General features: G+C 38.9%; 2 protein-coding genes and 1 non-coding gene across 6 annotated transcripts in view; 2 read left to right on the top strand and 1 right to left on the bottom strand.

Annotated features, from left to right (window-relative positions):
- The window catches only part of DHX29 (DExH-box helicase 29), a 48,207-nt gene extending 43,040 nt beyond the window's left edge, over nucleotides 1-5,167 (bottom strand). The window contains exon 1 of one of the 2 annotated variants that reach the window (XM_027101107.1): nucleotides 4,610-5,167. In XM_027101107.1, the coding sequence (XP_026956908.1) occupies nucleotides 4,610-4,793 (184 nt within the window). In that variant the 5' untranslated portion in view covers nucleotides 4,794-5,167. The remainder of the gene's footprint in view (nucleotides 1-4,609) is intronic. The other variant, XM_027101108.1, reaches the window with a different exon arrangement.
- The window catches only part of MTREX (Mtr4 exosome RNA helicase), a 137,168-nt gene continuing 115,244 nt past the window's right edge, over nucleotides 5,035-26,958 (top strand). For all 3 annotated transcript variants that reach the window (XM_027101113.1, XM_027101112.1, XM_027101111.1), the window contains exons 1-5: nucleotides 5,035-5,368; nucleotides 11,866-12,003; nucleotides 13,494-13,560; nucleotides 16,744-16,806; nucleotides 17,744-17,856. In XM_027101113.1, coding sequence (XP_026956914.1) covers nucleotides 5,241-5,368; nucleotides 11,866-12,003; nucleotides 13,494-13,560; nucleotides 16,744-16,806; nucleotides 17,744-17,856 — 509 coding nt within the window. In that variant the 5' untranslated portion in view covers nucleotides 5,035-5,240. The remainder of the gene's footprint in view (nucleotides 5,369-11,865; nucleotides 12,004-13,493; nucleotides 13,561-16,743; nucleotides 16,807-17,743; nucleotides 17,857-26,958) is intronic.
- LOC113617728 (U6 spliceosomal RNA) lies at nucleotides 15,012-15,118 on the top strand. Its single transcript, XR_003431737.1, has one exon. It is a non-coding gene; the product is annotated as a U6 spliceosomal RNA (small nuclear RNA).

Raw genomic sequence — 26,958 nt, 5'->3', positions numbered from 1 at the left:
TACCCAATTCCCTGAGACTGCTCTAATTTTCTATTTAGTGATTCTTTGGTCTTCTCTCCTGTCAGCTGCCACCTTTTAGAATGTCAACCTAATAACTCCCCACCCCCAAATTCTAATCTGTTACCTAGGAAAAAGTGATGGCACCAGAAGAAAATAGATACTGAAACTTGTAAATGAGTAACCCTATTTTCAAATACAATTCTAAGTCAATAGGCCATGGAATAAAAATGGTCCCCATTCTTTTGCCAAGTAATGTGCATAAGATGTATGACAGCTACCTTTCTTGCTGCTTAGAGACCCTTCTCCACAAGTTTTGGTTTTGTTTCAGATGAAGGGAGTTATTGGAAATCTGACTGGAAATAAGGAAGTTAGTGTGCAGGATGTATCCCTAAGGCAAAAGCACTAAGGGTTTCAGATTTATAATGACTGTTCATGGAACAAAGGAACATATGTAACTGGCTCTCAAAAATATTTATTACATTAAAGTTGAAGCACAGAAAAACTAAGTGATTTCCTCAAGATGACTTAGCAAGAAAAAAGAAGCATCAGCCAGAATCAATTTCTTGTTGCCCAATACTCTTTTTTCTTATGGAATATTTTCCTTTTATACAGTATTGCTTTTTACATCATACAGTGATTGTAACGACCCACTATCACTGAAACCTTCACTTCGAGGTGCTGGTGCTGGTGATAGGTGCACTGAGGCACTGTGGCTCCCTTCTGCCCAACAGTACACATCTGCAAGGGGAACCAAACCAGCCAAGAGACCCAGTCAGGAATAAATAAGACCCAATCTTGTCCTCACGGAACTCATATTCTGGTGGAGTAATTAAGCAACTAATTACCCAAATAGGCTATGAAGGGGAAGTATAGCATATCTGGAGAATAAATTAGAGTTAGCTGATATAATCTAAGCAGTCAGGGTCTGTGAGGAAGTCCATCCATACTGCCAAAACTACCTGACTAATCTTAGCTAAGGTCTCTTCCCCATTTAATATAAACACCAGTTCCCCCCCGCCCCACTCACTCCACCCACACAGACTTTCTTCTTGTCTTCCTGCATCATGCCAAGCTTGTTCCCATCTTAAGGGCTTTGCCCTTGTTGCCTAAGCCTCAAACATTCTGTCTCCAGATCTAATAACTGGTTGCTTCAAATCATCTCAGCAGGTTTCCTCAGAAAAGCCATCTCTGTTCTAAACCAAAACAGACCCCACCACCCAATTTATTCTTTACCAAGTCACTGTTTTCTGACTTTCATGGCACTTTTTCTATTTTATTTTGGTGACCCTAAAAACTATAATGGTTTTTATGAATTTATTCATGACATCAGTCCCCTAGTCTTATTTCCCTCTTAAGATTTTAAGTCTCAACTAGGTTTAAGAATTTTCACAAACACAAGCCTTATGGTTGTAAGCACCCTCCACCAGCCCCCAATAATGTAAGCCCCTTGAAAGCAGTGATCTCAGTCTGTTTTGTTCTTGTGGTATCCCCAGTGCCTAAAATCTTGCCTGGCACATAGTAGCTCTTCAAACATTATTTGATAAACAAAAGAAATGAAAAAATAGAAGTGGAAGAATACCCAGGATTGTGCCAAGAACCATTTCGTGGCACCAGTCATTTTCTACCTCTAGATGAGAGTCCAATTTTGAGAAAGTATGCTATGTACAATCCTTCAAATTGTTTGAAAAGCCAGAGAGAGAGATGGAAGCGGAGTAAAACAGTTACATTTACATTAGGAACAACAAAGAGTTCAGAGATCATTTTTTCTGTGTACTTTTCCACTTTTTTCTTCCAAGTAGGCCTATTATATGTAATATAAAAATATCCAGACAGAAAAAAAGAAAACAAAATCATGTGGCAATCTTGCTACAACATTTTATTTATACTGCTATATATATTGATTTATGGTTATAAAAAATTCTCTACAAATTTGGTAGATAACCTCTCATTTTCTCTCTCTTGATTTCTTGGTCTTAGTAACTCCTCTGAAATTTTCCTTGTCACTTACCCAAGAAATTTTTTGGATGACTATATTCAGAGCATTTGACTAGATACTGAGGGATGTTAATATGTAACCATAAAACTGTTCCTACCCCCTACAATTTTATAGGATAGATAAAATGTATAATTGCTCACATAGGCAAGATCTAAACATCAAAAAGAATGATTCAAACAACAATGATATACATGAGCTGGGGAGACAGAAGAATTCAAAAAGTAGTTGATATTTGGGGTGGGTATTACAGGATTCTGGTAGATAGCATTAGGGATAGATAGCATTCCAAATGAGAGAAAACAGCAAGAATAAACATGAGGAGGCAGAAAGCCAACAGCTGCATTTGGAGCAGTGAAAATACACCAGATTTGCTAGAGCTGAATATAGGAACTAGTAAAAAGGCTAGAAAGGGGGTCTTAGATACGAGCTGAATGGTTTGTATTTTATCACAAAGTCAGTGAAGACGCTGTAGAAAAAACTGTTAAGTGACATGATCAAAGCAGTGGTTCTGAAAGATCAATCTGATGCTTTATGCAGAACAGACTGGAGAAAGAAAAAAGAGCACAGCTAGGGAAACCCATTAGAAGGCTGTGTTGGTACTCCATAAATTCATGAGTGCCTAAACTGAGGTGTGACCAGTATAAATCAAAAGTGAAAAGGGCAGGGCTCCCCTGGTGGCGCAGTGGTTGAGAGTCCGCCTGCCGATGCAGGGGACACGGGTTCGTGCCCCGGCCCGGGAAGATCCCACATGCTGTGGAGCGGCTGGGCCCGTGAGCCATGGCTGCTGAGCCTGCACGTCCGGAGTGTGTGCTCCGCAACGGAAGAGGCCACAACAGTGAGAGGCCCACGTACCACAAAAAAAAAAAAAAAAAAAGTGAAAAGGGCATATATGGAAGAGAAATAAGCAAAGACTGCACGGAGCTTGACAACAGATCGGATGTGAAGAAGAAAGGAAGACATAAAAAATAACTATTGACATTGGATAGAGGAATATGGAAAAACAGAAACAAAGAAGTCACAGGAGAAGCTAGTTTGGGGGAGAGAAGTATAGTTCAGTATTAGCCATGTTATTAAATTTGACGTGCTTGCAAAACAGGGCCAAAAATCCAAGTAAATGCAGAAATGGCTGACTTGAGCTTGGAATAGACCAGGATTGGACATGTTGACTGAGGAGTCATCTACAAAAGAAAAGACAGAAGTAATGGAAGTAGAGGAACTCTCCTGAAAGGGCTGTAGAGAGAGAATCATACTGTCACAGACTGACACCTACGGTAATGGTCATATTTTGGGGTTGGGAGAATGGGAAGCCAAAGAATAGAACAAATGACTATTAGAAAGTTCAAAGAATTCAGAGGAATATCAAGAAAAGACAGTTAGAAAGAGGCTGATTCACAGAGTAAAAGTGCCACAGAATATTTAAGGAGATATTCTATGTATTTGAAATTGCAGGCATAATAACTTTGTAGTTAAAGGGTTACAGTATATTGTAGGGCAAAGAATTATTATTCACCTTCTAAGTGAAGGTTTGTTACCTGCCTACTTCTTCAGTTTCATTTCTTTTCCTCCTTAGGCAGTGCTTACATTCTGAGTAGCTTAAAGGCCCATGCTCTTTCCTGACTCAAGATCTTTGCACAATAGTGTTCCTTACCTCAGCCAGGAATACTATTTCCCCCATTCTGTACAGCGTTAACACCTATTCATCCTCCCGATACTGTCACTTTCTCAAAGAGACTGTCCATTACTCCTCCTTTTCCCCAGTAAAAATCAGATTACGCTGTTAAATTCTCTTCCTTAGCTTTTCTTTGTGGCACTTATCAATCATAGAGCAACGTTTGTGTGACTACTTCATGGCTGTGTGCGCCATTAGATTGGCAAGCTCCAGGAGAGATGATTTGTCTGTTTTGCTCATCCCATCCCTAACTTCATGCCAAATACACAGTAGGTTTTCAACAAATATTTGCTAGACTTATGTTTCAGTAAGAACTACAAGCAAACAAGCTAAGCAGAAGAAAACAGCGTGTAACTGTCCAAATCAGCTGTAATAGTGGCCTGCTGATCTGCAGCCAGAACCGGCAATCTCCAAATTGAGTTATCAAACCAAACTACACAGTAAGCAAAAATGCACTGCTGCGGTAAAGATCGCTGATAATTTTTACAATAGGTTACCCATATTCGGTGTGTAAGTGCTGAAATTCTTAAGTACTTATTTTTTGCACAACACGTGGAAACGCTACATCGTGGCTGAAAATGGTTTGAGAAGCAAGTAGAAAATGGGTCTGGCTCTAGGACGTTAATAATTCCACACACTACTCTCTGCATTCGCCTCGCTGGTTTAGATGACGGCTCAGGACGGATCCGCACTGAAACGGGAGCTAATGCAAATTTCTTTTGTTCTCAGGAGATGAAGTGGAGGTTTGGGGGACGCTACCGTCGGAACTCTGGAGGCCCAAGCAGCTTACACTGATCTAAAACAAGGCTACCCGATGGGGAGCCAGCAACTCCGGGTGTGAAAGAGAGAAATGTTAAGACCGAGGGTCCGCACAGGTGCGAAGGCTTCTCCCTCGGGACTGGCAGTAGCGGTTCAGGAGGAGGCCGGGGCCCGACCGCTCGTACCTTGCTTGACTCGGGGATCCCTGGTGCTGCTAGTAGCGGCAGAGGGGGTTGGCCTGACCACAGGCTTCTTGTTTTGGGCCTCCCCGGCAGCTCCGGCCTCGGCGGATTTGGCTCTGGAAGCTGATACAGCGGCCCGGACCGCCGCGGCCCCCGGCGCCTTGTGTTTCTTGTTCTTGCCTCCCATGTTGCAGCTGCGGCAGAAGACTCCTCCCGGTCCAGGTCCCGGAACCACTCCCGCACCGCCTCCAGAAGCTCTTCACAATCCCCGAGTCCCACGCCGCCACCTTGCGTCCTCCATCCGGGCTTCTAGGCCCTGCTACAACCGCTGCTTCGCAATTGGTCCGACTCACCAAGGTCCCGCCTCCTCCCCGCCCACCTAGGCGTCTGCTGCGTGCTGGGAACCCTCGCCTCGCTCCCTCTTTAGCCAAGGAGCTACCTATCCGCCGGTGTTTAGGAGAGGAAAGGAAAGGTCGAAGGAGAAAAAGGAGGCAGGGAAAAAGTCTCCGGGGCTGCGTGACTCGACTAATTTTGTCTCCCACGGGCCCCTGTTGCGGCTTCGCTTGGCGTCACGGTCGGTGCGGTCGCGGAGCATCTTGGGTAGGAGGGAGATTCGGTCTCGCAGCTCCGAAAGATGGCGGACGCTTTTGGGGATGAGCTCTTCAGCGTGTTTGAGGACGACTCGACCACTGCGCCCGGAGCCAAAAAAGACAAGGAGAAGGGGAAATGGAAGGGGCCGCCAGGGTCTGCGGAAAAGGCCGGGTAAGGAAGATGTCCCGAAATGTCTTTTTTTCTTTCTCTCTCCTCAGTGTTGAGGGAAGAAAATCCCACTCTCTTCTGAAGACCACGAGAAGTAGGGTGTAAGTTAGTGGCGTTGGGAAGTGAAGGGGGTTGAGAAAAATGTTGAGGAGGGAGGAAGAACGTTGGTTTGGGGGAAGCTGGGTCTTGGCGTTCTCCAGTGGCCGCAGGCAGCGTGGACTTCTGACGCTTGCGTAAGGCCTGACTATTACCCCTGCCTGCGCCCTGGGGTCGTGAGGGTAGGTCAGGTGTCTCTTAGTTTCTGTACCCCCAGCTCCAGCACAATACTGGGCACAATACAGGAAACGAATCACCAGTTGAGTAAAGGGTTAAGAAGCTTAGAAAATGTGACTTGGATTGACGGGGAGGGGAAAGGGCAGATAGCAGGAGACGGGAAAGAGATTCAATCTCCAGGCTGCAGTTTTCTTGCCCATAATGAGGTGATAGCACCAACCACTAGGGTGTTTGTAAGGAGTAAACGAGATAGTATGTGTAAGCGCCTAAAAATGCTTAGCACATAATAGATTCTCAAATGCTGGCTTTCTTTGATTTTATTAAGAAAACTTAAAAAAATTACTGGTCCCTGAAACTTAAAGTAAGATGATTCATTAGTAATGAATAAAATTTACTCTTGACGTTGGGGGAGGATACCCAATGAATGCTTGAATTAAATTAGTCATGATTTTGCTCTCAAGGAACTTTTATTTGAGGTAAGGAGGTGGTACAGATACATATTTTAAAGAGTTAGTAGGAGCTTGAAATAGAATAAGCTGTATATACAGTTAAGTGCTATAGAAGTTCAGGAAAGAGAGCTATTTGTGATGTCTAGAGAGCCTTACATGCAAGAAGCTATTCTGTGTTGAGATGATTCCTTATTGACCGCTGAGAATTTTTTTGATTTGTTTTGTTTTGTAGCACAAATTGGGCTAGGCGGAGTGTTTGCTTAGGGACTACAAGAGATAAGCCTGAGAATATAAATTGGTTTTAGATTATGAAGGGCCTTGAATAGCAAGCGTATGAGTTTTGATTTCATTTTAAAAACCCAGGTGAACATGTGTTTTTTACCTAACTTGGTGACTGGATAGGTAGAGTGATAGTTTAGAAAAAGTAATTTGGTATCAGTAGTCAATGTATTGAAAGAGGAAAGACACTGATAGTAAAAAGTAGATTGAAAAGTATTTCAGTTATCTAATTATGAGATTATAAAAACCTCAACTCAGGAGGTGACAGAAGGAAGGAAAAGGAAAGATAAAATGTTTTGAAGGAAAAAATTGACAGGCCTTATTTAAGGAGGACAATGGAAGAGGGGTCAAAAGAGACGTTTTGAACTTGGATATCAGGAAGAAGAAAAATAGGGAAATTTATAGGAGATTTTGATTTCGAAATTAATTTGGCTTGAGACAAAGTGAAGTGATGGTAGTATATCCATATTGAAGTATCCATTGGGCAATTTTAATCTGGGTTTGGAGAAATACCAGAACTGTAGGTATATATTTGGATGCTATTTCAATTGGTCCTGCTTGAAGTGGAGATTCCTGTGGGAAAGTATAGTTTTCCCACACATAGAGATTAGATGGATATTAGAACAATCAGGAGTTTGAAATGTCACATAAGAGTGAAACAAAGGAGAAAAATAGTCTTCCTCTCTCATTGAGTTAGAGGGTGTAGTAGTCTTGGAGAACTTTTCAGGGAAAATGAGAAAGGAGGACAGGTTCTTTTAATTTTTTTCCAAACAGGAATAATTAATAATTTCTGTAGTTTGAATGGGCAACTATGATGTTATGAAGATGATACATGTATAATTTCCTACTGCGGTAAATACTTTGTTTCAGAATTACTCAGGGAAAATTCACTTTGCAGTGTATCAGGGGTAAGCTGTTTCTGCAACCTTCCAAAGTGAAAATTTGTAGGATATAAAAACAATTTATATTTTAATTTTACTAAGAAATATGTGAACATTAGAGAAAGGAAATACATAAGAAAATATAGACCATGATTAACTTACGGAACTTTGTTTACTACCAACACTTCTAACTAGGCCTAGACGTCTAGGTATTTTTAGGGAAAAATCCAATTTGCCTTATGGTAACTATCATACTATCATAATTATTTGTATCGTAGTCAATATGTATAGCATGATTTCCACCTGATTTGTATAACACAGAAGGGCAAATCCTGGAACTTCAGAGGATCTTGTCTTTTGTATTGATATTTAATACTCTAGACCAAGTGGGTGCTTTTTTAAAAAACTTTATGAGAATTGTCTGGAGAGAGAGAATAATATGAAAAACTCCATGTACGCATAACTCAGCTTCAGTATTATCAAGTCATGGTCAATTTATTCCCACACCCTTTTTTTGTAAATCAAATGCTACTAATCATGTTATTTCTCCCTAAATATTTCAGTATGCATCTCTTGTTGATAGTGACTTTCTTTTCCAACGTAACTGTCATGCCATTGTTATACCTAACAAAATGTACGATAATTCCTTGATATCATTGAATAGTCAATCCACAGTAAGATTCCCCAGTTGTCTCAAAGGTATTTTTTTGTAGTTGGTTTATTTGAATCAGGTTCCAGACAAAGCCCTTATACTGTTTTGGTTGTTATATCCCTGAAGTCTTTCATTTTACAACAGTCCCTTTTTTCCTTACGCTATTGATTTCTTTTGGAGGGGTGGATGAAAGGAGAAACCAGCTCATTTGTTCTGTATACTTTTCCACATCCTGAATTTGCTTTCTTATGCTGTCATTTTACTAGCTTTTTTATCTTCAAGTATTTACTGTAAACTGTCCTTATATCTAGAGCTGAACTATGCAATCTATAGTAGTCCCCCACCCTTATGTGAGGGGGATAGGTTCCAAGAGCCCCAGTGGTTGCCCGAAACCTTGGATAGTACCAAACCCTATATGTAGTATGATTTTCCCTATACATACATACCTACGAAAGAATAATTTATAAATTAGGCACAGTAAGAGATTAACAGTTACTGAAAATAAAATGAAATAATTATATCAATATATAAGTTGAGAACTTTTACCTTTTCATTTTTTTTTTAATTAATTTATTTATTTTTGGCTGTGTTGGGTCCTCGTTTCTGTGCAAGGGCTTTCTCCAGTTGCGAAAGCGGGGGCCACTCTTCATCACAGTGCGCGGGCCCCTCACTGTCATGGCCTCTCCCGTTGCAGAGCACAGGCTCCAGATGCTCAGGCTCAGTAGTTGTGGCTCACAGGCCTAGCTGCTCCGCGGCATGTGGGATCCCCCCCAGACCAGGGCTCGAACCCACGTCGCCTGCATTGGCAGGTAGACTCTCAACCACTGTGCCACCAGGGAAGCCCCACCTTTTCATTCAAAGTAAGCACTTGACGGCTTCTCTTTGGCGTTGCCAGCATCACTACTCTTGTGCTTCGGGGCCATTATTAAGTAAAACAAGAGTTACTTAAACACAAGCACTGCCATAGTACAACAGTGATCTGAAAACTTAGACAGCCACTAAGTGACTTAACAGGCTGGATACTGTTGGCAAAGGGATGATTCATGTCCCAGGCGGGATGGAGCAGGAATGTGCACGATTTCATCATGCTACTCAAAAAGGCATCCAGTTTAAAACTTATGAATTATTTACTTCTGGAATTTTCTGTTTAATATTTTTGGACCTCAGTTGACCTTGGGTAACTGACACCTTGGAAAGGGAAAACATAGATAAGGGGGCACTCCTGTAATAGCTACTACCTACCTGTAGCTGTTGAGCACTTAAATGTAGTTAATCAGAATTGACATGTTCTGTGAATGTAAAATATACACTGTATTTTGAAAACTTGTTATAAAAAATGTCAAATACATCATTTTTATCTTTATATACTGAAATTATAATATTTTGTATATTTTGGGTTAAATGAAATACATTAAAATTGGTTTCTTTTTTAAACTATTTTAATATGGTTACTAGAAATTTAAAGTTATATAGGTACTTGCATGTATATATCTTGGACAGCTGCTGATGTCGAGACTTGATTAGAATCATTCAATTGTTTAGATAAGAATACAGTTGAATAGAAAGTTGAATATAGTATTAAAGAATAATGGAACTCTTCTGAAGGAAAGTATTCTACAATGAATTTAGGTTTTAAGCTTCTCAAAGGTATAGCTGCTGTGGCCTCTCCCACTGCGGAGCACAGGCTCTGGACGCACAGGCTCAGCGGCCATGGCTCACGGGCCCAGCCGCTCCGCAGCATGTGGGATCTTCCTGGACCGTGGCAGGAACCCGTGTCCCATGCATCGGCAGGCAGACTCTCAACCACTGCGCCACCAAGGAAGCCCTGTTTCTTTGTTTTATAGTTGTACCAACTCCTAGTAGGTTTAATTACAATGCTTTGGTTGATGCTTACTAATTCAGAAAGAATAATAAAATGTTAGAACTAGAGGGATCATAATTATCATTCATGTCTTTTACTGAGGGCCAAGGATATTGATCGCTTGTCCAGAGGAGATTCATGTAAGTAATATGGAACAACTGTGAATACCTATTCCACTAAACGGGGCGTGAGAGGAATTACATATTTCAGATTTTGCCAAGCATCAAAGAATAAACTTCATTATGGAAATGTTATTCAAGCATATAGATCAGTACTACTATTTGTTGACTCTTTTTTTAAAAAATTTTTCTGTTGAAATAAAACATACAAAAAAAAAGTGCGAAAGTCATGGGACAAATTTTCATAGTGAACACACCAGTGTAAGCCCTGTTCAGGACAAAAAATAGAATATTGCAGAAATCCCTCTTTTTCCCGCAGTAAAGTGACTAACGCGATAATCACGTGTGTTAGTTTTTTTTCTGTTTGTAAATATAATGTAATTGGATTCATACAGAATATGTTCTTTTGTTTCTGGCTTTTGCTCAACATTGTAAAATTCTTTTTTTTTTTTTTTTTGCGGTACGCGGGCCTCTCACTGCTGCGGCCTCTCCTGTTGCGGAGCACAGGCTCCAGACGCGCAGGCTCAGCGGCCACAGCTCACGGACACAGCCGCTCCGCGGCATGCGGGATCCTCCCGGACCGGGGCACAAACCCGTGTCCCCTGCACCGGCAGGGGGATTCCCAACCACCGCGCCACCAGGGAAGTCCGTTTGTAAAATTCTTAACTGTAGCTCTGGCAGTAACTTTCGAAGTATGACTGAGGTTTGGTGTGGGATCAGAGGAATATTCCCAATTACCTGAAAAGCCTGCTCTTTTTCAACTATAGGAGACTGAATTTTTCTTCACATAGTTCAGCCAAAAACTGTATCACAAGTTCAATGTAGAGACAGATGAGAGTCCAGCTGCCTTCTATTAAGCCAGACATTAAAGAGACTTGCAAAAATATAAAACAATGCCATTCTTCTCATTAACATTTTTTTGGGAAAATACTAATTTTTTCAGTTTTAATATTTAATGTGGTAAACATCAATAGATAAGACTACAGAAACAAAATTCATTGGAATCCTCAGTAACTTTTAGACTGGAAAATCAAAATCAAAATCTCTCATTTCTGAGATCAATGATTTTGGAGCCACTGATCTAATATAGTTTAATTTCCATTTTCCTGGTAATTAATGGTTCTTGAGCTCCTTTTCGTATGCTTATTGGTCATTTGGATATCCTCTTTCGTGAAGTGCCTGTTCTAGTCTTTTGCTCATTTTTTTATTTGGTTATCTTTTTTTTTTTAATTTGTAGCTGTCACTTCCATTATTTTAGATACATACGCCTTTTGTCAGTTATATTTGTGTTTTCTCCCACTTTGTCTTTTCTCTGTACTCTCTTAATGGTACCTTTTGATTTACAGAAACTCTTAGTTTCAATGCAGTCCAATTTAGCAAACTTACTTTTTGGTTAACAATTTTATGTCCTGTTTAGTAATACCTAAAGATAATTTTCTCATTTTATCTTCTAGAGGCTTTGTTGTTTTTGCTTTTCACTATTAGATCTAATATCCATATTGATTTTTGTGTATAATTGGCATAGGGGTCAGATTGATTTCCCCTATGGTTATCCAATCCACAAAGCACTGTTTATTGTCACTACTTTTGACCAGTGAATCCAACCACATAAAAAAAATTTCTCCCAAATAGTAATATTATGCCGTTTAGAAAAGCATTAAATGTTTATTGAAAGTGTTCATGTAAATGTCTAATGGTATTTTACAGTTTCTAAGAATATTATATTAGTAATAGTTGTGTTAATGTGAGTTGCAAAGTATTTTTAGAACAGAATTTTGAAGAAACTATGAAATGAAAGAGGAGTAGTATTCAGTTTCATTAGTTAAAATAAGAATATTCTGGGCTTTAGCCACTTTTGATTTGTAACATCTATTTACATGACTTTTTGTTAATAGTGTATATTATACATGGGATCATATTTTATGGAGTCACCCTTAAAGTAAGAAGTGCTATTGCAGAATTCATTCTAAACCGTTCACATTTCAGAAAACGTTTTGATGGTAAATTACAATCTGAGTCAACTAATATTGGAAAAAACAAGAGAGATGCAGACTTCGAGGGCACAGATGAACCCATTTTTGGAAAGAAGCCCAGGGTAGAAGAGTCAATAACTGAAGACTTAAGGTAGTATTTCCATTGTTATAAATGTTAGTAACTCTTAAGTTGGGTGGTTGCCTGAAGTTTTGAAAATTGTTTATATGTTGTTACTTTATGAAAATATTTGTTGTATTAGAGAAATGAAAATAAATATTCTTTATATGTTCATATAAACATATAACTGTAGGACAATTATGTAAGTTTGGGGAAATGGAAAACAATATAGAAAAGAAAGGCTTGTAATACTTTTGAATCCAATTTTAAGAAAGAATCTTGAAGCCTGATTTTTTTAAAAAGAAGAAATGCCATTTCATTTATTTGTTAATGTCTTAAAAGAGGATCACTGGAAGAGTGGGATAAAAGGAAAGAATAAAACTGACACAATGGAAGGGAATACTTGAGAAGGAGCATTAGGAGGAATTAGATTTTCACTGTTGCATGTAGCAGTAGAGTGGCTATGAATCTCAATACTACTATCAATGAGGGAGACCCATGGATATGTGTGGCTGAAATAGCTGGGTGTTTCTTTGAGTTCAAAAGTTGGAACTTTCTAGAAATTGATTACAGTTTCTTAGGTTGACCTGTTTCCTTTCGTAGCGATGATCATGACTTTGCTTTTCTCATTTGCGATATTCTAGCTTGGCACTACAATGAAGAATTTACTCCTGTGGTTTTGTTGTTGTTGTTTTTTAACCGGTTAGCTGTTGTTGTAGCTAGCAAAAGTAGGTACTGTAAATGGTGGTAGATGTATTACTGAAATACTTAAGATGCACTGTTTGTCCAAACTAGTGGAATAGGTTACAAAATAATACTGATAATTTAAAATCATTGTTGCTTATTGTAGTAACTCTTGGGTTTTATCCAAAGTATGGTTATTGATTTAAAGTAAAAAATCAGAAGTACAATCAATAATAATGGATCTAGTGCAGAAATACATCTATTTTTCTTCAATTTATCCACAATCATGTCGTTTCAGAGTCTAAACAGAGAACCTAGATGAGTATAACTTAGGATTTTGATGAGAAGAGGGAACACTTCTATAAATTATAGCAACATCTGTATTAGGCTAGTTTATTTTATACTTCCTATGACGTAATGGTTTTTTTGGGTTCTTTTTTGCGGTATGCGGGCCTCTCCTGTTGCGGAGCACAGGCTCTGCACACACTGGCTCATGGGCCTAGCCTCTCCGCGGCATGTGGGATCTTCCCGGACCGGGACACGAACCCGTGTCCCCTGCATCGGCAGGTGGACTCTCAACCACTGCGCCACCAGGGAAGCCCCGTAATGGTTTTTATAAGCAGCTTTGTGTTTTGAAGCAGTGATAATGCTTTTGTAGAGGTACTTTTTATCCAAAATAGTTACTGGAACTAAGCTGACATAATTCTTTGAATAATCCACTTGGAGTCTGTCTGTTTTGTATTTGTAATAAAAGATGCTAACTCACCATTTTGAATTCCTAACATATATAATTCTCAGTAATTTATTTTAATGTAATTTTAACAATTTTTTTTTTTAAGTTTGTCAGACTTGATGCCCAGGGTCAAGGTACAATCAGTTGAAACTGTCGAAGGGTGTACACATGAGGTAAGCACAAACAGTGTATGGTAAGTTGGTGTTATAAGTGGGATTTTGCTTTGGACTATCTAATCTGATGATTGACAAGCAGTTTAGCCTTAAGGGCTTTGGAAACAATATGTAGTTTCTGTGCAGTCAGTGTACATAGTCTAGTGGAAGGAGCTGGGGGTTTGTATTCAAACCTGAGCTTAGACACTGACACAGTGCTTTTCCAAACTACAGTCTTGGATAAATTTCTTAACCTCTTTGACATTGGTTTTCTAATTTGTAAGTTTAGAATAATGGGATTTACATCATGGGGTGGTTGTGAAGATTATGTAAGAAAATTAGGTGAGATAGCCAGCACAGAGTAGGGTTTTTTTGTTTGTTTTTTTGTTTTGTTTTGCTGAGTAGGAATTTAGTACATGTTTATTCCCATGCTCCTAAAGTCAAGTAACAGTGACATTTTGCAGGTCCCGTGCTTTTTTGTGTTTTGCTCTGATGACTGATATATTGCAGTTTCATTGTTTGCCACAAGATGGTGGTCACTGATAGCTTGTAGTAACCGTTGATCAGTGAGCATTTGTAAACATGGGACATAAGGAAACTGTAACACTAGTTGAAACTGTAACACTAGTTCTTTCTATTAAGCCCTTCTGCTTTTACCATGTAACCTTATATGTTATTGCTACAGTTAATTGAGGAATCTTATTAAAGACTTTATCAAATAAGCAGAGTAATTCCAAATTAACAAAAATTGCTTTTGATGTAGATCTGGAACGTTACTTTTTTAAACACCTGTTTTTCTACTTGAAATTTCCTTATGTTCCTTTAGGATATCACTTAGTTTGGCAGGTATAATATCCATTAGATCATTCATTAAACACTTACATTAGACCCTATTTGATGCTGTGGTCTTAAAAAGATGGGAGAAAAACCTCAAACACACACAAATTTTGCTCTCAAGAGGTCAGAAGTTCTTTCTGTCCTCCTTCATGATTATCCTCAAGCCCTCCATTCTGTTATCTCCTCTCACTTTTTTAGCAGGTAACCTTACCTTTTACTTTATCTAGAGGTTTGAAGATATCAAGTTGGAGTCACATCCACTCAAAGGACAAGGCACTGCATTGTTTAGGCTGAGGAGAGTTGCTCTGCCAGTGTTCTTGGTTGTATCCTATCCTGCCTCCACAAAGACTTGGATCATTCCATTTTCCCTTGACTGTTTCTGGTGTCTCCTTTTCTCTATTTTCCTTTTCTTATCAGCATATGAATATTCAAAAGCTTCTCTTTTGTTCTGTGTTGCTTTTTAGCCACTGTGTTGTGTTTCTTCTTCCCCATTGTAGTCATTCATTCAGTACATATCTTTTGGGTGCCAGGTATATTTTATTATTCACTGAATATAAAGAGATAAACAAAAAAAGTTATGGTCCCTTTCTTTTCAGAGTTGTTATTGAGTGCTCTGCTTAGAAAATTCCTGCTAAGTGCTCGCTTCGGCAGCACATATACTACAATTGGAACGATACAGAGAAGATTAGCATGGCCTCTGCGCAAGGATGACACACAAATTCGTGAAGTGTTCCATATTTAAAAAAAAAAATAAAAAGAAAATCCCTGCTAAACTTCCTAACCTTCCAGTCATCTTTTAATCTACTATAGTTAGATTTCTTCTTTCTTCATGTCTTTCAAACTGCTCTGGCAAAAATCACGAATAACTAATTGCTAAGTCTATTTGACTCTTGATTATTCTGTTGTTTTTCATTTTTCTGACTCCTTAGTCTCTGTAGGCTTCTCTTCTACCTGTCTGTTATAAGTTAGTGTTACCCAGACTGTTTTCAGAGAATAAAAACAAAACTCTGATTCTCATACATGTGAAAACACAATTTGTTATTGTTGCTGCTATTAAATCTCAGAAATGTTAAAGTCTTAATTGCTTTGTGTTAATGTTTTTTGTTCATGTCATAGCAAGTGTCAGGAGAGATGTGAGGGAGGTGAACCAAGTAACCAGGTATGGCCCCGCAGGTTGATCATACCTTGATGAGGATCACACCATGATTTAGGGTCTAGTCTTCAGATTTTCGGATTCTGAAATTTGATTTTGTCAGTGCACCAGAGGTTGTGCTCTTTGGATAGAATCACTTTCATCATAGTCATGGTATGGTATAACAAAAGAGGGACATTCCCTTAAATTAATGGATAAGTAGTCCTCTTATTGTCAAACTACCTAGGAGTCAGAAACTACTTAGAAGTTTCTTGGTGTCATAATAAAGGGGAATATGTAGTCTTAAGGGGAAGACTGATGAAAACTATTCCTGTCCCTGGAAGGGTTCACTCACTAATAAAAACAACTCATAAATTAATTCTTTCATAATGTGTGCTGGATAAACTACCAAATTCTATCCCTTTATAGATTCCATTTAGAGTTCCACATTGCTTGTAACACAGTTATTATATTGGGTATTGTTCATTGAGTTTCATAATTTATCGTTTCACTTAATTACAGTCAGGTTCTAGTTATTCCTTTTGAAACACTACACACATCATCTTGATTGTAATTGAATTGCATATTTACCAACAATCTCTCAATATTCTAAGACAGCTAATCTTATCTCATACTTGTTTGTTGAAATTTTGCTCTTAGAAATTATTTCTAACTTCTGTGTGTACAGTACTTTGCCCTTGTTGATTGATTATTTATTTATTATTTATTATTATTTATGTAAGCCACTAATTGGCTTACATATTGGGAATTTACATATATTGTGAACTGCTCTCCAGATCTTAATCTTCACTGGAGGAAAATTAGTTTCCTGTTCCAGGAAATAATACCATTTTATTCCACATAGTTTTCTTTCATATAGTGGCATCCCTTTTTATGTCCATTCTGCTTTTTTGAGCATTCATTAATGTCAGGAAGTACATTAGATATAGAAAATACAAAGATAGCTGAGATAGGTCCTAGACCTTAATAAACAGTTTCTTCTGGGAGATAGACTTAAGTGCTTTTAATTAGATTACTATCAGATAAACACTAATAGAAGTTTTTTGAATGTTGTAGCTTTTGCATTTTTCTCAAAGGTGGTTATTTAATTTTACAGTGTCTAAGATTGTCAGAAACACTAGTTCACCACCTTTATTTTTCAAACCATCATTGATTAGGGAGTGCTGAATGCATCAATTCTCGAATAGTAAATTGATTTTTTTTTTTAACATCAGGTTGCACTTCCTGCAGATGAAGATTATCTACCACTTAAACCTCGCGTTGGAAAAGCTGCAAAGGTTTGTACTTTGGGCCGTACGGTTTGTACAGTTTTGTGAGTCTGTTTTCCTAAAAATCTTCAAGATAAACTTTTAAATGAGATCCTCATACTTCCCAGTGTGTGTGTGTGTGTGTGTATACACACACACACACACACACACACATATATGTACAAATTAAGAAGCCGCCACCTGAAGTCAAATATGGTGAGAACCAAATCAATAAACAACCATGCTGAAAACCAAGTATCATGTGATAAGATTTTTAAAAATGAAAATAATTCTCAACGTTTTTAATGAATCTAATGAAAAGTACTGATCTTTCTCTAGAAAAAAATGCATGTGTACAATCAGTTTTGTGTATAGTTTTGGGAGTTGAACAAACTTCTAATGAGACTTAAACTCTTATGCTGATATTAAATGGATTTTGAAACCCTGATAGATGGTAAAAGAGTAATATAAATTTTCCAAGTCATTTTCTTAAGTAAAAAAGGCAGTATGGTGGGGTAAACATGAACTCTTCAAGTCTAATAGATATATTATTCTGCCTTTGCTGAGTGAACTTGATTGAGGCCTTGCCTTTTCAGAGCCTCAGAGTTCCCATCTGTGAAAGGAAATTATATATACGTTAGGGGTTGCTGTGAAGATTAGTAGGTGGAAAATGTGTTGCCCAGTGCCCACCATAAAGCATGTTCTTGACAAATGGTAATGATTATTGTGTTGTAATTAACATATATAAACATAATAATTGAAAGATCAGACAGTAGAAATAACTTCTATGCTGTCTGGTTAAAGTTTTTTTTTTCATTCTTCCTAATTTTCTCTGGTGGGTGGCATATTTCCCAAATAGACTCATAAAGAAATGCTCCCAGAATGCTTCTAGGGGTAGTGTCTCTTGGTTTTAAGTGTACTATAATGTGTCTAGGTGTCTTCATACAGATACTAATTTTTTTTATAGGAATACCCGTTCATTCTTGATGCTTTTCAAAGAGAAGCCATTCAGTGTGTTGATAATAATCAGTCTGTTCTAGTATCTGCACATACATCAGCAGGAAAAACTGTATGCGCTGAGTGAGTAGCTTTCTTTTTAAATGGAATTTTAGGACTGTTAATATTTGCTTTATACATTTAGGTGCTCCTGTGTTGGGTGCACCTAATATAATATTTATAATATATTTACAAATATTATATCCTCCTGTTGGACTCACCCCTTTATCATTATGTAATGCCTTTGTCTCTTGTTACAACCTTAGTTTTATTTTTATTTATTTATTTATTTTTATAAATTTATTTATTTATTTTTGGCTGCATTGGGTCTTGGTTGCTGCACGTGGGCTTTCTCTAGTTGCTGCAAGTGGGGGCTCCTCTTACTTGCGGTGCACGGGCTTCTCATTGTGGTGGCTTCTCTTGTTGCAGAGCACAGTCTCTAGGTGCCCGGGCTGCAGTAGTTGTGGCTCATCGGCTCTAGAGCGCAGACTCAGTAGTTGTGGCGCCTGGGCTTAGTTGCTCCGCGGCATGTGGAATCTTCCCAGATCAGGGCTCAAACCCGTGTCTGCTGCCCTGGCAGACGGATTCTTAACCACTGGACCACCAAGGAGGTCCTTACAGTCTTAGTTTTAAAGTCTATTTTATTTTACATAAGTGTAGCTACCACAACTTTCTTTTGGTTTCCACTTGCATGGCGTATCTTTTTCCATCCCTTCACTTTCAGTCTGTGTGTCCTTATATCTGAAGTGAGTCTCCTGTAGGCAGCATATAGCTAGCTGCAAGTTGTTTTTTTATCCATTCAGCCACTCTGTCTTTTAATTGGAGAATTCGTCTATTTACATTTTATTATTGATAGGTGTGTACTTACTGCCATTTTGTTAATTGTTTTCTGGCTATTTTGTAGTTTGTCTCTGTTCCTTTCTTTCTTCTCTTGCTCACATTCTAGTTTTAAAATGAAATTTTAAAGTAACTGTTTCTTACCATACTCTTTAAAAGTTTAAATTTTTTCTATTTCATTTCTGTAAGTAAATTTAGACTCTTACCTTTATTTCATTTCTTCTACTTACTTTGGGCTTCATTTGCTCTTTTTCTAGTTTTTCAAAGGAGGAAAGGTGAGGTCATTGATTTCAGACCTTTTTCTAATACAGACATTTAGTGCTGTAAATTTCCTTTCAGTCATGAATGTGTATCGTGATTCACTAATGCTATGTTCATTTTCAGTGCATTTCATTTCAGGTCTTTTCTAATGCTCTACCTTCAGATTCATTAATCATTGCTTCTTATTATCTAATCTGTCCTTAATGCTATTCAGTGCATTTTTTCATCTCAGATATTATAGTTTTCTTTGCTAGAAGTTCATTTTTGTGTGTTTGTTTTCCATGTGTCTACTTAACTTTCCTCCAGCTTTTTGAGCATACAGAATACAGTTTAAAAACTGTTTAAATGTTTTTGTGACTATTACTTTCATTTCTGTTACTCCCTGATCTGTTTCAGTTAATTAACTTTTCCCTTCGTTATAGGTCAGTATTTTCCTGCTGCTTTGCATACGGCTCTGATGGGATGTTTGGCTGTTTTTTAATTTCATCACTGACTTTTGGCAGTTTAATTATGATGTGACTTTACATAATTATTTTCATGTTTCTTATGCTTGAATTTATTGGGCTTCTCAAATCATGGGTTTATTAGTTTTCATCAGATTTGGAAAAATTTCAGCCATTTTTTATGTCAAATAGTCCCTCTTCTCCTAGTACTCTGAGGACTTCGGTTAAACTTATATCAGGAGACTTTAAGTTGTCTCAGAGCCTAGTGATACTCTTATTTATTATTGTTTTTTGGTGTTTATTCTCTGTGTTTCATTTTGGACAGCTTCTCTTAAATGGCTTTAAGTTTATTCATCTTTTTTCCTGCAATGTCAAATATGCTATTAATCCTACCCAGTTTATTTCATCTTAGATTTTTTTATCGCTGAAAGTTTGGTTTGGGTCTTTTAATATTTTCCATATTTCTTCCAAACATGCTGGGTTTTTTGGTTTGTTTTTTTACATCTTTTTTTTTTTAACATCTTTATTGGTGTATAATTGCTTTACAATGGTGTGTTAGTTTCTGCTTTATAACAAAGTGAATCAGTTATACATATGTTCCCATATCTCTTCCCTCTTGTGTCTCCCTCCCTCCCACCCTCCCTATCCCACCCCTCCAGGTGGTCACAAAGCACCGAACTGATCTCCCTGTGCTATGCGGCTGCTTCCCACTAGCTATCTGCCTTACGTTTGGTAGTGTATATATGTCCGTGCCTCTCTCTCGCTTTGTCACAGCTCACCCTTCCCCCTCCCCATATCCTCAAGTCCGTTCTCTAGTAGGTCTGTGTCTTTATTCCTGTCTTACTCCTAGGTTCTTCATGACATTTTTTTTTTCTTAAATTCCATATGTATGTGTTAGCATACAGTATTTGTCTTTCTCTTTCTGATTTACTTCACTCTGTATGACAGACTCTAGGTCTATCCACCTCACTACAAATAGCTCAATTTCGTTTTTTTTTATGGCTGAGTAATATTCCATTGTATATATGAGCGACATCTTCTTTATCCATTCATCCAATGATGGGCACTTAGGTTGTTTCCATCTCCGGGCTGTTGTAAATACAGCTGCAATGAACATTTTGGTACGTGACTCTTTTTGAATTACGGTTTTCTCAGGGTATATGCCCAGTAGTGGGATTGCTGGGTCATATGGTAGTTCTATTTGTAGTTTTTTAAGGAACCTCCATACTGTTCTCCATAGTGGCTGTACCAATTCCCATTCCCACCAGCAGTGCAACAGTGTTCCCTTCTCTCCACACCCTCTCCAGCATTTATTGTTTCTAGAGTGTTTGGTGATGGCCATTCTGACTGGTGTGAGATGGTGTCTCATTCAAGTTTTGATTTGCATTTCTCTAATGATTAATGACATTGAGCATTCTTTCGTGTGTTTGTTGGCAGTCTGTATATCTTCTTTGGAGAAATGTATTTAGGTCTTCTGCCCATTTTTGGATTGGGTTATTTGTTTGTTTTTTTTTGTTATGGAGCTGCATGAGCTGCTTGTAAATTTTGGAGATGAATCCTTTGTCAGTTACTTCATTTGCAAATATTTTCTCCCATTCTGACGGTTGGCTTTTCGTCTTGTTTATGTTTTCCTTTGCTGTGCAAAAGCTTTGCAGTTTCATTAGATCCCATTTGTTTATTTTTGTTTTTATTTCCATTTCTCTAGGAGGTGGGTCAAAAAGGATCTTGCTGTGATTTATGTCATAGAGTGTTCTGCCTATGTTTTCCTCTAAGAGTTTGACAGTTTCTGGCCTTAAATAGGTCTTTAATCCATTTTGAGCTTATTTTTGCGTATGGTGTTAGGGAGTGATGTAACCTCATACTTTTGCACGTACCTGTCCAGTTTTCCCAGCACCACTTATTGAAGAGGCTGTCCTTTCTCCACTGTACATTCCTGCCTCCTTTATCAAACATAAGGTGACCATATGTGCAGGGGTTTATTTCTGGGCTTTCTATCCTGTTCCATTGATCTATATTTCTGTTTTTGTGCCAGTACCATACTGTCTTGATTACTGTAGCTTTGTAGTATAGTGTGAAGTCAGGGAGCCTGATTCTTCCAGCACCGTTGTTCGTTCTCAAGATTGCTTTGGCTATTTGGGGTCTTTTGTGTTTCCAAACAAATTGTGAAATTTTTTGTTCTAGTTCTGTGAAAAATGCCAGTGGTAGTTTGATAGGGATTGCATTGAATATGTAGCTTGATTTGGGTAGTAGAATCATTTTCACAATGTTGATTCTTCCAATCCAAGAACATGGTATACCTCTCCATCTCTTTGTATCATCCTTAATTTCTTTCATCAGTGTCTTATAATTTTCTTCATACAGGTCTTTTGTCTCCTTGGGTAGGTTTATTCCTAGATGTTTGATTCTTGTTGCAATGGTAAATGGGAGTGTTTTCTTGATTTCACTTTCAGATTTTTCATCATTAGTGTGTAGGAATGCCAGAGATTTCTGTGCATTGATTTTGTATCCTGCTACTTTACCAAATTCATTGATTAGCTCTAGTAGTTTTCTGGTAGCATCTTTAGGATTCTCTGTGTATAGTATCATATCATCTGCAAACAGTGACATCTTTACTTCTTTTTTCCGATTTGGATTCCTTTTATTTCCTTTTCCTCTCTGATTGCTGTGGCTAAAACTTCCAAAACCGTGTTGAATAAGAGTGGTGAGAGTGGGCAACCTTGTCTTGTTCCTGATCTTAGTGGAAATGCTTTCAGTTTTTCACCATTGAGGACGATGTAGGCTGTGGGTTTGTCATATATGGCCTTTATTATGTTGAGGAAAGTTCCCTCTATGCCTACTTTCTGCAGGGTTTTTATCATAAATCGGTGTTGAATTTTGTCGAAAGCTTTCTCTGCATCTGTTGAGATGATGATATGGTTTTTCTCCTTCTGTTTCTTAGTATGGTTTATCACATTCATTGATTTGCATATATTGAAGAATCCTTGCATTCCTGGAAAAAATCCCACTTGATCATGGTGTATGATCCTTTTAATGTGCTGTTGGATTCTGTTTGCTAGTATTTTGCTGGGGAGTTTTGCATCTGTGTTCATCAGTGATATTGGCCTGTAGTTTTCTTTCTTTGTGACATCCTTGTCTGGTTTTGGTATCAAGGTGATGGTGGCCTCGTAGAATGAATTTGGGAGTGTTCGTCCCTCTGCTATATTTTGGAAGAGTTTGAGAAGGATAGGTGTTAGCTCTTCTCTAAATGTTTGATAGAATTCGCCTGTGAAGCCATCTGGTCCTGGGCTTTTGTTTGTTGGAAGATTTTTAATCACAGTTTCAATTTCAGTGCTTGTGATTGGTCTGTTCATATTTTCTATTTCTTCCTGATTCAGTCTTGGCAGGTTGTGCATTTCTAACAATTTGTCCAATTCTTCCAGGTTGTCCATTTTATTGGCATAGAGTTGCTTGTAGTAATCTCTCATGATCTTTTGTGTTTCTGCAGTGTCAGTTGTTACTTCTCCTTTTTCATTTCTAATTCTATTGATTTGAGTCTTCTCCCTTTTTTCCTGATGAGTCTGGCTAATGTTTTATCTATTTTGCTTATCTTCTCAAAGAACCAGCTTTTAGTTTTATTGATCTTTGCTATTGTTTCCTTCATTTCTTTTTCATTTATTTCTGATCTGATTATTATGATTTCTTTCCTTCTGCTAACTTTGGGGTTTTTTTGTTCTTCTTTCTCTAATTGCTTTAGGTGCAAGGTTAGGTTGTTTATTCGAGATGTTTCCTGTTTCTTAAGGTGGGCATGTATTGCTATAAACTTCCCTCTTAGAACTGCTTTTGCAGCATCCCATAGGTTTTGGGTCGTCGTGTCTCCATTGTCATTTGATTCTAGGTATTTTTTGATTTCCTCTTTGATTTCTTCAGTGATCACTTAGTTATTAAGTAGTGTATTGTTTAGCCGTCATGTGTTTGTATTTTTTACAGATGTTTTGCTGTAATTGCTATCTGGTCTCATAGTGTTGTGGTTGGAAAAGATAGTTGATACAATTTCAATTTTCTTAAATTTACCAAGGCTTGATTTGTGACTCAAGATATAATCTATCCTGGAGAATGTTCCATGAGCACTTGAGAAAAATGTGTAGTCTGTTGTTTTTGGATGGAGTGTCCTATGAATATCAATTAAGTCCATCTTGTTTAATGTATCATTTAAAGCTTGTGTTTCCTTATTTATTTTCATTTTGGATGTGGTGTCCATTGGTGAAAGTGGCATGTTAAAGTCTCCTACTATGAATGTGTTACTGTCGATTTCCCCTTTTATGGCTGTTACTATTTGCCTTATGTATTGAGGTGCTCCTATGGTGGGTGCATAAATATTTACAAGTGTTATATCTTCTTCTTGGATCGATCCCTTGATCATTATGTAGTGTCCTTCTTTGTCTCTTGTAATAGTCCTTATTTTAAAGTCTATTTTGTCTGGTATGAGAATTGCTACTTCAGCTTTCTTTTGGTTTCCATTTGCATGGAATATCTTTTTCCATCCCCTTACTTTCAGTCTGTATGTGTCTCTAGGTCTGAAGTGGGTCTCTTGTAGATAGCATATATATGGGTCTCGTTTTTGTATCCATTCAGCCATTCTGTGTCTTTTGGTGTGAGCATTTAGTCCATATACACTTAAGGTAATTATCGATATGTATGTTCCTATTCCCAGTTTCTTAATTGTTTTGGGTTTGTTATTGTAGGTCTTTTCCTTCTCTTCTGTTTCTTGCCTAGAGAAGTTCCTTTAGTATTTGTTGTAAACCTCGTTTGGTGGTGCTGAACTCTCTCAGCTTTTGCTTGTCTTACTCTATCCTTGCTGGGTAGAGTAATCTTGGTCGCAGGTTTTTCTCCTTCATCACTTTAAATATGTCCTGCCAGTCCCTTCTGGCTTGCAGAGTTTCTGCTGAAAGATCAGCTGTTAACCTTACGGGGATTCCCTTGTATGTTTTTTGTTGTTTTTCCCTTGCTTTTGATATGTTTTCTTTGTATTTAATTTTTGACAGTTTGATTAATATGTGTCTTGGAGTGTTTCTCCTTGGATTTATCCTGTATTGGAATCTCTGTGCTTCCTGGACTTGATTAACTATTTCCTTGGAAAGTTTTCAACTATAATCTCTTTAAGTATTTTCTCAGTCCCTTTCATTTTCAATCTTCTTCTTCTGGAACCCCTATTATTCGAATGTTGGTGCGTTTAATGTTGTCCCAGAGGTCTCTGAGTCTGTCCTTAGTGCTTTTCATTCTTTTTTCTTTATTCTGTTCTGCAGTACTTATTTCCATTATTTTATCTTCCAGATCACTTATCCATTCTTCTGCCTCAGTTATTCTGCTATTGATCCCTTCTAGAGTATTTTCAATTTCATTTATTGTGTTGTTCATCGTTGTTTGTTTCATCTTTAGTTCTTTTAGGTCCTTGTTAAATGTTTCTTGCATTTTGTCTGTTCTGTTTCCAAGATTTTGGATCATCTTTACTATCATTATTGTGAATTCTTTTTCAGGTAAACTGCCTATTTCCTCTTCATTTGTTTGGTCTGGTGGGTTTTTATCTTGCTCTTTCGTCTGCTGTGTGTTTTTCTGTCTTCTCATTTTGCTTATCTTACTGTGTTTGGGGTCTCCTTTTTGCAGGATGCAGGTTCGTAGTTCCCGTTGTTTTTGGTGTCTGTCCCCAGTGGCTCAGGTTGGTTCAGTAGGTTCTGTAGGCTTCCTGTTGGAGGGGACTAGTGCCTGTGTTCTGGTGGATGAGGCTGGATCTTGTCTTTCTGGTGGGCAGGTCCACGTCTGGTGGTGTGTTTTGGGGTGTCTGTGGACTTCTTATTATATTAGGCAGCCTTTCTGCTAATGGGTGGGGTTGTGATCCTGTCTTGTTAGTTGTTTGGCATAGGGTGTCCAGCACTGTAGCTTGCTGGTCATTGAGTGAAGCTGGGTGCTGGTGTTGAGATGGAGATCTCTGGGAGATTTTCGCCGTTTGATATTACGTGGAGCTGGGAGGTCTCTTGTGGACCAGTGTCCTGAAGTTGGCTCTCCCACCTCAGAGGCACAGCACTGACTCCTGGTTGCAGCACCAAGAGCCTTTCATCCACACGGCTCAGAATAAAACGGATAAAAAGTAGAAAGAAAGAATTAGTAGAAACAAAGAAAGAAAGAGAGAGAGGAGAGAGAGAGAGAGAGAGAGAAAGGGAAGGAAGGAAGGGAGGAGCGAGAGAAAGAAAGAAAGGAGGGAGGGAGGGAGGAAGGAAGGAAAAGAAAGAAGATAAAGTAAAATAAAGTAAGATAAAATATAATAAAGTTATTAAAATGAAATATATTTATTAAGAAAAAGCAAACAAAAAAAACGGACAGATAGAACCCTAAGGCAAATGGTGGAAGCAAAGCTATACAGACAAAATGTCACACAGAAGCATACACATACACACTCACAAAAAGAGAAAAAGAGGAAAAAAATCATAAATCTTGCTCTCAAACTCCACCTCCTCAATTTGGGATGATTTGTTGTCTCTTCATGTATTCCACAGATGCAGGGTATATCAAGTTGATTGTGGAGCTTTAATCCGCTGCTTCTGAGGCTGCTGGAAGAGATTTCCCTTTCTCTTCTTTGTTCTTACAGCTCCCAGGGGCTCAGCTTTGGATTTCGCCCCGCCTCTGCATGTAGGTCGCCTGTCTGTTCTTTGTTCAGACAGGATGGGGTTAAAGGAGCAGCTGCTTCAGGGACTCTGGTTCACTCAGGCCCGGAAGGGGTGGGGGGAGGGGCACGGAGTGTGAGGCGGGCCTGTGACGGCAGATGACGTTGCACCAGCCTGAGGCGTGCCGTGCATTCTCCCGAGGAAGTTGTCCCTGCATCCCAGGACCCTGGCAGTGGGAGGCTGTACAGGCTCCCCGGAAGGGGGGCATGGATAGTGACCTGTGCTCGCACACAGGCTTCTTGGTGGCGGCAGCAGCAGCCTTATTGTCTCATGCCCGTCTCTGGGGTCCGCGCTTTTAGCCGCAGCTCGCACCCGTTCCTGGAGCTACTTTAAGCAGTGCTCTTAATCCCCTCGCGCACCAGGAAACAGAGGGCAGAAAAAATCTCTTGCCTCTTAAGCAGGTCCAGACTTTTCCCCGGACTCCGTCCCGGCTAGCCGTGCTGCACTAACTCCCTGCAGGCTGTGTTCACGCCACCAACTCCAGTCCTCTCCCTGTGCTCTGACCGAAGCCCGAGCCTCAGCTCCCAGCCCTGCCCGCACCGGCGGTTGAGCAGATAAGCCTCTGGGGCTGGTGAGTGCTGGTCAGCACTGATCCTCTGTGAGGGAATGCACTTTGCCCTCCACACCCCTGTTGCTGTGCTCTCCTCCGCGGCTCCAAAGCTTTCCGCCTCTGCCACCTGTAGTCTCCGCCCGCGAAGGGGCTTTGTAGTGTGTGGAAACCTTTCCTCCTTTACAGCTCCTTCCCACTGGTGCAGGTCCTGTCCTTATCCTTTTGTCTCTGTTTATTCTTTTTCTTTTGCCCTACCGAGGTACGTGGGGAGTTTCTTGCCTTTTAGGAGGTCTGAGCTCTTCTGCCAGCGTTCAGTAGGTGTTCTGTAGGAGTTGTTACACGTGTAGATGTGTTTCTGGTGTATCTGTGGGGAGGAAGGTGATCTCCGCGTCTTACTCTT

This window comes from Aethalodelphis obliquidens, unplaced genomic scaffold (assembly GCF_003676395.1).
Source record: "Aethalodelphis obliquidens isolate GAN/ISIS:26980383/991018 unplaced genomic scaffold, ASM367639v1 scaffold4, whole genome shotgun sequence".
NCBI lineage: Eukaryota > Metazoa > Chordata > Mammalia > Artiodactyla > Delphinidae > Aethalodelphis > Aethalodelphis obliquidens.
Note: the sequence above shows the minus strand (reverse complement) of the source record. Positions and strands in the feature narration are given on the sequence as shown.